This window comes from Sceloporus occidentalis, unplaced genomic scaffold, assembly GCF_023333645.1.
Source record: "Sceloporus occidentalis isolate IW3139 unplaced genomic scaffold, rSceOcc1.0.p SCAF_1, whole genome shotgun sequence".
NCBI lineage: Eukaryota > Metazoa > Chordata > Lepidosauria > Squamata > Phrynosomatidae > Sceloporus > Sceloporus occidentalis.
The window spans coordinates 147,024,686-147,040,459 of NW_028316981.1; the positions used below are offsets into that span (position 1 = coordinate 147,024,686).

Here is a 15,774-nt window from a genome sequence, read left to right on the forward strand (position 1 = left end):
TGTCCTTTTAAAATATATATTTTGGAGCACATGAGTAGAATTACCAGTAGAAATAAAAGTAGGGACACATCTTTATATGAGCATCATTATATTCACAGTCATGGACCCAGTGCTTTCAAATTTTGTGATTTGGAGGTACTACAATTAAAAACACATCAGGACAAAAACACTATACTTTTACCAAAGGAAGTGCTTTGGTGCCACCTACTGGATACCTAAAGGTTTAAATGAAAAGCTGTCCTTAGAATGTTTTATTTAGTTAATTAATTGCCATGTGGGTTAATTGAGGTTAATCAACTTTGCTTCTGCATCTAACCACCTCATTAGAGCTATAACGGCATAAAAAAGCCATCACAGGATTCAGGTTAGAACTTAGAAAATACTGTATACATCTGTGATAAATATACAATACCCGTTGATTTGTATGTTGTGGTAAGTTGTTTATTTTATAAGTAAGAGATTTGGCTTGTAGAACAAAGAATAACATTAATAAAGAAAAAGGTAATTGCTGTTGGCATTGAAAACTATTGGTAAGTGATTTGTTCATTTAAATAGTAATTTTGTCCATTGGCATACACAGTTTAAGAAGATAGGGTATTATACTGAGCTAACAGAGAGAATTTATTTGTAAATAGGGACTGAAGAACAACGAAACGGTTGAATAATTCCAGATTTGCCATCTCTGTATCCGTATGATCTCTGGACTATAAAGAATTCTTTTCACACATTTCATATCAACTACATATGTGAAGGGCTCTTTCAAGAATTTGGAACAGCAATTGGTTCTATTGTAACATTATGTGATACAAAAATGGGTTGAAATGTATATCTAAATTTGTAATATAATTTTAAGTATACACTGAGTTTTGTCAGTAATACCTTATTGCTCTGTTATTAGGGATTCCCAATATACAGCCTGATATGCACACCTGAATCACCTTTGTTTCTTTGCAGTGTATACAGTATCTCTGTGCACTATTCCCTCCTAAAGGCAAACTATTTCCCTGGCACACCCAAATAGGAGAAGCTAAATAATCTAGACCACAACTACTGTTGGAAAAGAATATAGGAGCACTGAGTGAAAGAAATCTACAAAACACCAACAATATACAGTATGTAGTTCACATGTCCTGTTTTTTACCTAATTGCGTCCTTCCCATCAAATTCAGGTGGCATAGGTTCAACATTATCACTGAAGATACTCCTTCGCTCATTGATAGAAACATCACCCAGTAATCTGTTTCTTGATTTAAACCAGTAGGACTTCTTTAGGAAAAAGAAGGGAGAATAGGGCACTCCATATTTGTCTAAGAAGACATACGAAAACAAGCAGGCATCAGAACTCTTGTATGTCAAGGTACAGTACATTTTTACTCTTGGCATTGAACTTGTGACCCAGCTAAAATGAATCAGTCTGCATTTGCTGTCAATATAGCAACAGACTCACTAAGTAGTGTGCGGTGGGGAAAATGGATGTTGCAGGACATTTAAAGTATCAGTTATTCAAAAGATGAACATACGGGGAGACAAGGAAAACCAAAGGAATAAAGGCATAAAATTGGCCTAATTCAAACATTCATGTCATTTGTGATGTAAACAAGCTTTTTGCCTTTAGATAATTCTTCTTTGTAAAATCCACAATTAGGGATGCCAGAGTAAAAACTGGAAAGTGCTCTTGACCCTAAGGGTTGTGTAGAAGAAGGAATTAAAGCAGGTGTTGCTTGTCACACAACCAGGTAACAAGCAATATCTAGTGAAATTCCCTTTTCTGCACAGCAGGGGTAGCAACTGTGGGAAGCTCAGGGGCCACATTAGTCCCCTAGGAGACCTTGTTGGGAAGTACCTTCATTGCAAAAATAAACTAATCCCCCCCTTGCCCATTTCTACCCTGTTTTTAGCCCTCCTGGGGCAAAGATGAAGCATTTTTTCCAAAAACACTTCTAGCTTACTTCTGGTTTTGAAGTAGGCCTGGATCAACAGCTGCCCAGGAGAGACAAAATGCCCCCTAAACCCTCTAGAGTGCATTTGGGGAGAACTTTTTGATTCCTGGGCGCAGCATGTACTGTAGCCTATGGGCCACACTTTGCTCAGCTTTGCATTACAGGTACAGAACCCCTCTCTAGTTATCACTCTGGCAACCACAGGGGTTTCTCATGGTGGTAGAACAAGGAAGCTGTGGGGCCATTCAGACTACCTTTTACCCCGGATCAGGAATCGATTCTTGCACATGAAGTTCATATTGGCCCCGAATCTCTCACAATCGATTTCGAGGCATGCACAAGCATTTCGTGGCAAATGCCCCTTAGTGTGCGTCATTTGGAATCGGGGTAAAAGCCATCTCTTTTGGAAAAAAATGGGTTCTGTGAATATGAACTTGCCCCCAATCATGATTGGGGCAAGTTCATGAGAGGGATTTAGGTCAGAGGGAGGGCAGTGGGCAGGGTATTCCCTCCCCTTCATCAGGGCAAAGGAGGAGGAGGAGGAGGAAGGAGCTGGAAGAAGGATGGAAAAAGGGGGATCAGGGTGACAGGAGGCAAAAAAGGGGAATCGGGGTGATTGACAGGGGATGCAAAGGGCAGTAAGAGGGAGGGCAGAGGGGGGAACTGGAGAAAGTGACGGAGGAGGAGGAGGAGGAGGATGAAGAAGCCGGGGGAAGAAGGGGGCCATGGAGGGCATTCTATAATGGAGCAAGAGGAGGAGAAGGAAGAGGCAGGAGGAAGGGGCAATTCAGGGCAGGTCAGAGGGAGGGCACATGACTGAGCAAGCCTCCCTCTTGCACAGACAGCTTTATCTCTTTTTTTATTTTTCTAAATTATTTTTGACATTTTATTTTTCTAAATTATTTTTGACAAACTACAGGCATGTTTTTTGCAATGCAATAAGGAAATGCTGCAAAGAGCACTTTGCAAGAGGCTTTTCCCTTCAAAATGCTACAATGCGAATGTTACAATGTTTCTCTTTTCAATTTGGCAAATTGATACAGAATGCTTTTGCTACTGTCTGTAAGTAATTCAGGGGTAGCCTAGAAAGCAAAGAATGCATGGCATCCTTTTCTGGCATCCCAAGGTAAGGAATTTATTATTGTTGTTGTTGTTGTTGTTGTTATCATTATCATTATCATTATTATTATTATTATTATTATTATTATTATTATTACATGTGTATGAGGCATTCTGGGGTGTCAAGGAGGGAGGATACACGATGCTGAGATGGCATTAGCTTGCATTTTGGGGTTGAAAACGGGGCCAAGGGAAGATCATAACCTGCACTGACCCAAATACCCACAGCACACACAGAGGAGGTTTTTAAATTTGACAGCATCTGCGCATACTGGCACCTGTGTTTTTTTTTAAAAGGAGGGCGAAAGCACACTTCCGATTGCCCAATGAGTTCAGAAAACGTCACCTATGACGAGCGCAGAACTAAATTTGATTGACAAGCAAGGCACCTTCACTTTTGACCTGATTTCTCCGAGAGGGCATTCAGGGTTAAAATACCCTGATTGGTAGTCAGCACTTGCTTCTAGAGGGATTGGGGGGGGGGGGCGCGGCGGAAACCGTAGCTTCCCAGTTCCTTCCACCACAAAAAGGTCAGTCTGAATGGGCCCTGTGATTACATACATTAGAATAAACCAGTATCCTAAATGATGGTCTGAAGCTGATTTAGAATCCTGGCTTGTTTCAAAGCTAGCAGTCATAATCTGCATCTACATTTGATAGCGCCCCATTGATGTGCTGCTGTTCTGCCTTTTTTCTTTCTGTTCTCTTTTTCTTTTGTTGTTGGAGAAAGTTAAATAATTCTCTAAAGAACAATACAGTTTCTACCAATGTAGATGCCCTAGGCACTACTCTTCCTGCACCTTGCAGAGTTATGTTGTTGATACAGGCAGGTGAAGCTAATACACGTCAGCACACATTCAGCTTAACTTTTGTGATGGGTGCCACTTTTATCATCCATTTATTTTCTTTCTAGTCAATCATTTAAGTAGAGCGTAGCACCTTCCTGGCTATTTTCCAAATTAGCAGAAGACTACCTAAACAAAAGGGTGCAATAGTATAATACTTCTGTGATGCACACGTACATAGGGGCCAACACACAGATTATCACATGGGGAAAAGGAGGGGAGTGAAACGGATCACTCCCATCCTTATCGTGCAAAGATTATCATACGACATCATGCTTATTCTGTATCATGGCCAGCCAAGAGGAGGACTCGGAGGAGGCTATGGCTACTCAAGTGCAAGAGGAACTTGAGGCTATTCCAGGTCCTAGTTCTGCCCTGCCAGACTGCAGCCCTGATCTTCCAGACCCAGTGGTTGAGGCTCAGCCAGATCCTAACTCTGTGGGGTCCACTCCAGATGCTCAGCAACTTAGTGTTGCCCCTGTGGAAGAACAAAGCATGGAGGTTCCTTTGTTTAGGCAAAGGAGGGCTGGGAGTTCTTGCTTGTGCAGATCCAAGAGGCTTGCAGAGAGGCAATCTGCAGATAAGCAACAGCTGGCACAAGGGAGGGCATCTCTCATTTAAGCAGCTGGAGAACGCCAACCCTTTGCCAGAGTTTATTGCAGATCCTTCATTGTGGTTGCTGTTGGCACTGGCTCCTGGATCTCCGTGTTTCTAGAATCTTCGTTTGCTCCTGAACCTTCGACATTGGTACGGACTTGACTACTCCAAACCTTCTGGCTTCCCTGACCCTGGACTGAACTGGCTTCTGTGACTTCTGGTATCCTGACCCTGACTTTTGTTTGTGGCTTGCTTCCCTCGGGCTATAGAAAGATCTGTAGACTGTCTCTCAGCTGCCTAGTTTGTTTTCCTTGCTGAGCCATCACTATCAGCGTTTGTTTGTGTGAGTGCTGGCAGCATTCCCGGACATTCTGTCATTATCCCATCCACTCTGTTAATATAAAGTGACTGGGCCATTCCACTTCACTGACAGGAGGAGGATGGGATAAGCCTGATGCAATAAGGACGGGATAAGGATGGGAGCGATCCACTTCCCCACACACACTGCCTTGAAGAAATATTTACCCCCTTTGATTTTACCACATTTTGTTGTGTTATAACCTGGAATTTAGGTTGTTTTAACTGGCATTGTTATGTACTCAGAATATTCAACCCTGTATAGGTGCAAAATATTTTTATTTTGGCACAGAAATTGGTTGGACAAAGGCATTAAAAAAACAGTTTAGAGAACAATTCAAAGCAGGCCATAAGCTGCATGCAGAGCCTCAGGGCTGTTTGTTATGGGAGACCAAAGCCCTCAAGTGACAAAAAATGATTTAAAAAACAAATGTTTGCTCTCAAATGCCCTAAATGCCCTCTATGGGACATGGAGGCATTTTCACCATGCCTTTTAGGCCCTCAGGTCTATTTTCAAGCCAGGAGAAGCCTTTGTTTAAAATACAAAAAAGCGTACAGGAAGCAACTTCTGGTCAATTCCTGTTGTAAAGAGGAGGGGTCTTCTTGGCCTATTATTTATTTATAGTCTTTATATCCCACTCTCCGGCCACAAAAGCTGCCTCTCCTCTCCCTTCAAGGACAGGATATGGCAAAAATGCTGCCCACATCCTCTAGAGGATATTTGGAGGCAAAGGAAATATGTTTGTGGGAGTGCAGTGGGATGTGTGTGGGCCTCCAAGGTTTCCTAGTGGGCTAATGCAGCTCTCTAACCTCCCACAGTTGCCCACCTCTCATTTAGAGAATAATTCCACTTTTGCCTCCAGGACCTTCGTGAGATCCTGGGGATTTCATTAACTGTCACTGGTTGCTCTTTATTACTTTAATTCCAAAAAGATATCATCAGAGAAAGTGGAAGCCAAACTATTTGATTCACAATTCATACAAAATACCTTTTGACAATAACTTTATTATACATATATAAGGATATACAAACTTCAAGCTATTTGATATTAATTAAGATATGCTTACCAGCAACCACTTTGTCAAAATACAATGCCAGCAGCATATATAAAACACTGTCCAAAAATAGGACATAGGGGCATGGTCCCATCATCACTTCAGTCACATTGAAGGCTTTCCCATATTTTTGATAAAGAGAAATCTGTATAAAAGAGCAAAGTTTAAGCTCCCATGGCTCAAAGCCTAATGAGGACAAAAGCTTGAAATTCAATTAACCCTTTAATAAAGATACCTGCAGATGTAACACCTACGAATACAGTGAGACTTTGATATCCGCTGAGGTTTGGTCCCAGTACCCCACCCCACCCCACCCCACCCCCATGGATACCAAGACCCATGGATGCTTGTCCCATTAAATACAATGGCATAGTAAAAATGGTATTCCTTATATGAAATGGTAAAATTAAGGTTTGTTTTTTGAAATTTATATTTTTAAAAATATTTTCAAACTGTTCATGGTTTGATCCATTGGTACAAAACCCGTGGATATGGAGAACCAACTGTATTGGTTTGTCCTGGTGGATGGGGAACCCTAAGGAATGGGGTGGATTGCTAGTTACATGCAGAAAGATAGTGAGAGCTGGAGCTGGAGAGAAGCTGCAGTTGCCAGGCAGGAGCGTCACGGTGTGTGTGTGTGTGTGTATCACACCTGGTGTGCTGGTGGGAAGAGATGCCTTCTGGGTCAGGTGGCTCTGCTGGCTGGGTGGGAAAGTGAGACCCTACCATCCCCCTACACCTTTCTTAGGGTAACAGTCTCCAAATCTGAGAGCTATGTGATTTTCCTTAAAGGTTTTGGTTTCTTAAATAAGGAGTTTCCAGTTTGGGCAAACTCAGTCACTTTTACAAACTCCAACCAAAATGTAATACTGCACCTTTGTGATTCCAGCACCAAAGGCAAAAGGGCAGAAGATGCTCAAAATCCATTCCAAAGGTGCAGGAATTCTAGAGACCAATAGAGGAATACTTAGACCTCCAAAAAAGAAAATGAGGATGAAAACAACAAAGGATGTCTCTTTAGGCTTTTTGAGAATAGAACTGATCATGAAACAGAAGGATATCTGAAAGAAGAGGAAACAACCAGTTTAGTTTCCATTACTAATTATAAAAACATATTAAGTAGAATCCAGTATACATGCATCATATGTGAGAGTTCTTCTGTACATGTACAAAGAAAAAACAATCTCCACATATGTGAGGAATGTAGATTTTTTGTTTTACCACACAAGAATTAAGATTGTCCAGTAGTTTTGGTCTGACAAAATTGTATTTTAAAAATGAGGCAACAGAGAGATCAGACCTAACTCTAAACACAAAATTCATTCATATATACCTTACATACAAAACCTGAAGGTAATTTTATACACAATATGTTTTATAATTTTGTGCATGAAACAAAATGTGTATGTGCCATCAGAAAGCAAAGGTGTCACCATCACAGCCACCCATGTGAACCATTTTAAATTATTTCAGAATTCCAGATAAGTGATAATGCAGTGCCACCCCCACCCCCCGCGTGCTATCCAAGATTTCATGAGCTTTAGCATATTTCAGCCCTGAATGAAAAATACTGAAAGGTTATACAATGAAAATCAAAGACTTACGGATGAGATGCCATAAATGAGGAACAGAAGGAACAAGGCAAAAAAGCTGCTGCATGTGAAATACCAATTATTCAGAAAAGATGCCATCACACAGGATGTGATAACAACGTAAACAGCATATAGAATACCCCAGGATAACCTACAAATATAAATGGATTGTTAGCTTTCTTGGCAAGTTGAACCTTGATATAACATTGGCATGAAGCCTTGCAGAATGAGAAAGGAAGAAGAGGACAGTAAATTGGACATGTAAGTACAGTGTCCTTCAAAACTTTTCCCTGGGACCATACGTAAGAGGATAGGCCTCAACGCTTTCCTGCTCTAGACAAACGGAGGAGGGACAGGGAAATGCACAACATGAGGATGTTGTCATTCATGGAAATATGCTTAATTTTTTAGAGGAACAAGAAGAACTCATCTTAGGGACCCAATGCAGCAGGTGACTCATGTGTAATGTATTGTTAAGTTCAGCTGTGAAAGCACCTAGGATAGAAGCAGTCCCAAGCAAGTCTTTATTAAATATAAAGACAGATGTACTAAACACAGACACTCAAATATGCTGAATTCATATCATTCCCTTCTTCAACTTCTGAGATGAAGCTATTGGCTCCCGCTAAGAATTAATGTATTATAGCCAGTCTCATAGCTCACCAGAATGCTGTGTCTTGTAGCCCCATTGTCTTCATCACCTCCTTTAATTTCCTTTTCTCTCTTGAAACATTTTGTGACAAGAAGTACATGAATGGAGAAAAGCACACTATTACAGCAAAAAAGAACACACCGATTTCCATTTGATATGTAGGCGTAATAAAAGGAGATCTCATACGGATTCCACTGATGGATTTCATTTCATCCCAAACAGAATGGTTGGTGAGTTGCTTAAAAAGAAAACATATTTTTAAAAAGATTACCTCTATGTGCAAAAAGGCCTATAATCTTCACTTCTTATTCTGCCACTTAACTCTATTTTACAGAAAGGGGTCAAAGGCTATAAAGTCTGCAATATACCATTGTAAGGAAGATTATGTGACCATGCTCCAGCCTAAAAAAAAAAGTCAGTGATGATTTCCTCTTGATACTTTTTCATATGCGTCTGCCCCACATTTAACCATGGAGATTATCGTACTGCCCTGTTCTATCCTTCCCTCCTGACCTCGGCGCAGGATGAAAACTTTTAAACACAGCTTTTATTGCACACCTCCATGCCCAGGCCAGAGACATCTCGTACCCAAACTGGGATTCTCCAGCACTTTTTGAAAGAATAGGATTTTCCTGTTCTTTGCAAAGTAAAGGAGAAGTCCAGATTGGGTACAGGATGCCATGATAGGGTATGGGATGTCTCTGGCATGAAGGTGTGCAATAAAAGCTGTGCTTAAAAGTTTTCATCCCACACCAAGGTCAGGAGGGAAGGACGGAAAAGGGCAGTATGATAATCTCCCATGAATAAATGTGTAGCCCTAGCAGACAACTGAGAAAAATGCAGGGATAAAGAGGTTTCCTGTTGCTCCCCTTTCCAGTGGGACAGGTTAATAAAATACCTTTAAAGTAATCTCTATATAAAAGCTATCATTGTTGCCCTTTATCTTCCACATTTCTACACAATAGTGCTCAAACGTCTGTGGCTCAACCTCCTAGTTCAGAGGCAGCTGATAGTTTTCATGTCAGTAGAATGGTTGCTTGCATGTCAGACTGCAAGCCTGCACTGGCTTGCTGTCTGAACTTTAAAGGAGCTTATACAAGATGCTGACCAGTATCCCCACAATAGATCATGTACACTGAACAGGTCCATTAAAAACTGAACTAAAACCTAAATCAGACACATCACTCTGTTGCCCTAGGAATCACCAGCCACTACATCCTGCGTTCTCCTGCCCTATTGTACTTGGCCTTCAGTTAAGCCTCACCACATGTCACTGATTCACCGTCTTTCATTCTACTGCCCCAGTTACCCCTCCTATCTGTTCTGTTTTCCCTCTGTCATATTTTAGATTGAAGAAAGAGGGGAAGAAGAAGCAGCAGCTATGGCCGATACAGACCTACATAATACGCTGGCTTCAGGACGGTGTGGGGACATAGCGTATGCAAGATATATGCCCTGACGCTGCCCCGATGCTTACACGGGGCAGTTTTTTGATACTCCAGCAATGTGGAATTCAACGACTGCATGCCACGGGGGCACCAAAAGGTGCAGCAGAAAAGACACCCTTTTTCCAGCACATAAAGGAGAAGCATTTTTCTGCCTCTTTTTGCACCAGAAAAAAGCTGGAGTGGGGCCGCAGCATGCAGTTGACACAGCACCCACCCAGCTCTTTCAGGGGCAGAATCATGCCCCTCCTTTTGGGCCAGTCTGTTTTGGCCCTATGTGATGTAGTTTTAAGATAGCTAATGTAGAAAATGTTTCTTTGCACTGATCTGTTTATGTAACACCATGGGAGGGGACATGGTACTTCACAGACAAAAGATTAAGTGACCTGTCCCATGGACCCTACAGTCTAAAATTTATTGAAGACACAGTGGGCCCTCCATACCCAGATTCTTCATCCACAGATTCAGTTATCCACAGCTTGAAAATATTCCATACACACACATATTCCAAAAAGTAAAGTTTAATTTTGCCATTTTATGTATGAGGGACCATTTTACTGTGCAATTGTATTTAATGGGACTTGAGCATCCACAGATTTTTATATCCACTGAGGTCCTGGAACTAAACCAGAGTGGATACCAAGGGCTCACTGTACATGAAAGAATGTGGAAGGAATTAATGGAGGATGAACCTGCAGTTGTTTCTTAATTTGGATACCATACTTTGGATACAGGTTTTCTTGGTTTTTCTCTCTCCTCATCCTGATGCTCACTCAGTTGTCCAGTCTCCTAACTCTCCTGCTCACCCTTACTAGGCACCAGCAATATTATGCTCTTTCTCTGTTGTAGGGTTATCACATTCTTCTCCCTTAAATTCAAGTGACCATATTTGCATATTGTATGAATTATGTGCTTATTATACAACAAAAACAACAACATACTTTATTATGATCATAGATTAGACACAACCCAAATGGTTGTGAGGCAATAAGAGATCAGGAAAAAAGAACAGCTGATAAGGACAAAAGTTCCTGTATGTATACATGGGTGACAATATAGAAGCCAGCACCAAGTCAAGACTAATAGCATTCACTGGAACTGAAGCATACCATGATAATGTTTGTCCAATTTACTTCTGGTAGTTCTACTGCTAATTTAATACTAAATCACAGAACCTTTGGAACAGATTCTATGGAATAATGTGAAAGAAAAAGTGAGATGTAAAAATGATCAGGTCTGCCTGGGAACACCTTCAAAATCAGATCTTTTAACTGGGGATAGATATAATATAGGAAGGAACTAGCAAAACCACTTCTGTATATTGCTTGCCTAAGAAAATCCTATGAAAGTCATGAGGTCACCAAAAGTTAACAGACAACTTGAAGGCAAATGCACACATTTATATAAGCAGCAGAACTCCAGGACCAGATGAACTCCGTCCAAGGGTATTAAAAAAACTGGCAAATGTAATATCGGAGCTATTGGCAATAATCTTTGAAAACTCCTGGAGAACAGGAGAAATCCCAGCAGACTGGAGGAGGGCAAATGTCCCCATCTTCAAAAAGGGAAAAAAAGAGGATCCCAACAATTATCATCCAGTTAGTCTGACATCAATACCAGGAAAGATTCTAGAGCAGATAATTAAACAAAGAGTCCGTCAACATCTAGATGGCAATTCCATAATCACAAAAAGTCAACATGGATTTCAGAGAAAGAAGTCATGCCAGACAAATCTAATCTCTTTCTTTGATAAAATTGCCAGCATGGTAGATGAAGGGAATGCTTGGATATAGTATATCTTGATTTCAGGAAGGCCTTTGACAAGGTTTCCCATGACATTCTTGCAAACAAGCTTGTAAAATGTGGACTAGATAAAGTAACTGTTACATGGATTTGTAACTGGTTGACCGGCTGAACGCAAAGAGTGCTCAACAATGGCTCCTTTTCATCCTGGAGGGAAGTGACTAGTGGGGTCCCAAAGGGCTCTGTCCTGGGCCCAGTGCTATTCAACATCTTTATCAATGACCTGGATGACAGAATTGGGAGCATACTTATCGAATTTGCAGATGACACCAAATTAGGAGGAATAGCTAATACCCCAGAGGACAGGATCAAAATTCAAAATGACTTGAATAGACTAGAAAGCTGGGTCAAAGCTAACAAAATGAAATTCAACACGGAGAAATGTAAAGTATTGCACTTAGGGTGGAAAAATAAAATGCACAAATATAGGATTGGGGACACCTGGCTAAATGAAAGTACATGTGAAAGGGATCTGGGAGTCCAAGTAGACCACAAGTTGAACATGAGTGAACAGTGCGATGTGGCAGCTAAAAAGGCCAATGCAATTTTAGGCTGCATCAATAAAAGTATAGTATCTAGATCAAGAGAAGAAATAGTGCCACTGTATTCTGCTTTGGTCAGGCCCCACCTGGAATATTGTGTCCAGTTCTGGGCGCCACAATTCAGAAAGGACATTGAGAAACTGGAGCGTGTCCAAAGGAGGGTGACTAAAATGGTGAAGGGTCTGGAAACCATGTCCTATGAGGAATGACTTAGGGAGCTGGGGATGTTTAGCCTGGAGAAAAGAAGGTTAAGAGGTGATATGATAGCCCTATTTAAATATTTGAAGGGATGTCATGTTGAGGTTATTTTCTGCTGCTCCAGAGAACAGAACCTGGAACAATGGATGCAAGCTACAGGAAAAGAGATTCCACCTCAACATTAGGAGGAACTTCCTGACAGTAAGGGCTGTTTGACAGTGGAATGCACTTTGGAGGGTGATAGAGTCTCCTTCCTTGGAGGTCTTTAAACAGAGGCTGGATGGCCATCTGTTGGGGATGCTTTGATTTGGATTTCCTGCATGGCAGGGGGTTGGACTGGATGGCCCTTGTGGTCCTTCCAACTCTACGATTCTATGATTCTATTAATTCTATTAACTTTGTTCACCATTTAATCCATGCATGACTGACAAGGGCATAGCAGATACACTTTACATAGAGAACACATAAGTATTTTCCTTAAAGTAGGGCAGATGGCAAGATGTTAAAATGGGCCACAGTAAACCCTCTGTGATATTTAAAAATATCTGCAGCATGAATTCTTTGCATGTGACACAGGATACATAACCTGACACCCCAAGTACTTTGTGCACCCCGTAACCCTTTTTTTTCTTACTCCTTTACCCCATTTTCTTATTACAGAGGTCTTGGGCCTTTAATAGTTGCAGAAAAGTCCAGAAAGACATTCGTGCTCGCCCAGGACACATGCAGACTGCAGAAGCACAATGTATCACCTTTAAAGAACATAGGTTGCTGATCAGGCTTGAGGAAAGACATGGACAGCACTTCAGTCAACAAGGCTTTGATGGCAGCAAAGCGTAATGGTTACAGGTTCCAATTTAATACAAGCACACAAGGTGACCTTGATTCCTGCCCTCGCTCTTTCCTCAGAGTGAGTGCAGCTGAGTCAGACAGATAACAGCTGTGCCTAACTCCTCCTCCTGTTTTCTTTCTGCACCTGGAAAAACTTACTACAAGGTCTATATACCATGACATAGTTCCCCCGTGATTCTACTGTAGTTTATTTCCAGTTATGATATTTTATCCCCAACCTGCATAAAACACATTTGTACCTTCTAAATTTGATATGCTGGGCATGAGGAATCATGTAATAATGCAATTAAAGAAAAAGAAAAAGAAAAGACTTGTTTCAAATGATTACTTACTTCAATAAGAGCACTATCAATACTGGACTGCAATGATACAAATCCTTCGAACCAATACTTTGGAGAAGAGCAATATGGTGATGAATAGTTGTAACAGAAATCTACATGCAATAAACATACATGCACATGTTACCTAACTATATACAATCTTGTAAACTAATAATAATAATAATAATAATAATAATAATATGGTTTATTTATATACCGCTATTCCAAGGATCATAGCGGTGAACAACAATAATACAACAGTTAAAACATCATAGATCACAAATTACAACAATAATACAACAGTTAAAACATCATAGATCACAAATTACAACCCCCCTGTTGCAATTAGCAGGAAAATCTGGCAGTTTCCATAAAATATCTTTAATGGCAAGGGAGAATACATTCCTCTCATTTTTACACTTATTTGTTCCTTGTGCCATGTAGCAAATCTATCCCAAGTATATTGTCTTTACTTTTAAAGAAATACCATTTTTTAAGACTGGCTTTTTAGTGTGTCCTGCAGTTGTATGTGTGTTTTTTTGTCCTGAAGGAAGGCAAAAATAAATACAAATACAAAGGGAACCCAGATTCTGAGAACTGAAAACTGAGTTCAACATTGGGCGCAACCAGTGTCTCATGCACTATACAGACCGGCATTTTGTGCCAGCCTGTGGGCAGAGTTATGGTGCAGCATCCGCACGCTGGACATCCTAACCCTGCCCCCAGGGTGTCATTTTGGCACATGCCGGTCCACACAGCGTGCACTATCATGATGCCCTTCCGGTACTGCATCCACAAGGGGCATCATAAAGCTGGGCCGCCGTGGTTATGGTGCCCTTTGGAGGGTGCAAAAAGGAGCTGCTTTTTGCGGCTGCTTTTTGCGCTCTCCAGAGGCTGGATCAGGGCCATGGCGTGAGGTTGCCATGACACAGATACGGCTAGTAAAAGGGCGGCTGCAGACCACCACTTTGAGGCGATCTGTAAAGCCCCCCTCTCTCTCCAGGAAAGAGGTGTGCAGAGTTGCAGGGGTTTATAAGTGCTTCTTCCTGAGTTCTAAGGATGCATTCTCACATTTTGATGGTGGTGGTCAGATTCAGCACAGAGAGGAGCAGTCCTAGGAAGGACAGATCCACAACCCCAGGTGGTCTAATCGGCATATTATGCAAATATACATAAAGTATCATCACTGCTTGTACACTACCCCTATGTGTAAAAGATTGTCCGTTGTTTTCTCCAAACACCTTGGCTCTACCGGTAGTAGATTGGCAGTAGTGCAACATCAGGCAAGCAATGAGGGGGGAAAAGAATAGGTGGGAGGCATGGCAACAGGTACAAAACACAAGCGAGGGAGACACTGGGGGGTATGGTGGAGATTTTAATTTTGCCTGGAAGTCAAGCCCTGGATGTATAAGATTCTCGTTTCATTCTCTTTTATGAAAATCAAGCCTCCATGGCATATGAAATCCTAATTTCCTAAATACCAACAATTTTATTATAGTACTAGCAGCTTTTATCAGAGTATGATGCTGCGAGTTTATATTGTTGTATGAGTGAATGTGCATGCACATACATTTACATCTATCAACTATGGCTCCATTATGCTAGGCAAACTTAGGCTTTGCCTCAAAAGGTAGCTCTTCCTCCTCCACTTCCCATTACTCTAGGATTATAAATCTATGGAACGGTACAGAGTGCCAGGAAGAGGTGGCCAGGGGCCGACTCTCTTTGCTGCATAGCAGCGGTGCTGATACGTGGAAATAAAAGGACCGCTAAAAAGCAGCACTCGCCGCAAATAGCTTGTGGCGGTGCAAGCACGTAGCTGCTGCGCAGCTCCATTTGGATGCTGCGCAGCAGTAACATCATCGCTGTGCGTGCGTTCACTACACAGTGAGGACACCCTCATCACATGCGAAGGATGAGGTACATGTGGGTGGGGCACCCCTCGCATGTGACGAGGGTGTCCTTTGGGGCGGTATGTACCGGGCCTTTAATGCCTTGAATGTTACTCTTACTGTGAAACTTTGCTTATTGGCTAAACATACTGAAAGTTTCAGTGACAAGTATATTTCTCACAAAAGATTTTGGCAGAATTATGATTGCATATTTTGTCTCATATCTTGGCTAATGACTTGCTAAAGTGGTATAGCCCTGTCACTTTGTATTAATGGAAACTCCCATTAATACAATGATGGGTGCCATTGACAGAAGAAGGATGGGATATACACATATGCGATAAGGATTACTTCAGGATAAGGACAGGAGCAATCCCTCCTTATACTGTGTGATAATCTCCTGTATGTTTCACCCACAAAATTAAACTGCTAATATTGTAGTGCCTTTATATAAGTGGATAGTGGAATCTTATAGAATACTGGGTATAGGTCTGATAACTGCATCTCAAAAACAATATTGTAGAGATGGAAAAGGTGTTGAAAGGAAAACAAAATTATTAAAGG

The 15,774-nt window shown here is 41.3% G+C and overlaps 1 protein-coding gene across 1 annotated transcript in view; it reads right to left on the reverse strand.

Annotated features, from left to right (window-relative positions):
• Positions 1–15,774, reverse strand: part of LOC149322368 (ABC-type organic anion transporter ABCA8-like) — a 104,580-nt gene that overhangs the window by 70,156 nt on the left and 18,650 nt on the right. The window contains exons 5-10 of the mRNA XM_089540445.1: positions 13,331–13,431; positions 8,170–8,396; positions 7,519–7,657; positions 6,790–6,975; positions 5,927–6,059; positions 1,142–1,307 (exon numbers count right to left, since the gene is read on the reverse strand). Coding sequence (XP_089396571.1) covers positions 1,142–1,307; positions 5,927–6,059; positions 6,790–6,975; positions 7,519–7,657; positions 8,170–8,396; positions 13,331–13,431 — 952 coding nt within the window. The remainder of the gene's footprint in view (positions 1–1,141; positions 1,308–5,926; positions 6,060–6,789; positions 6,976–7,518; positions 7,658–8,169; positions 8,397–13,330; positions 13,432–15,774) is intronic.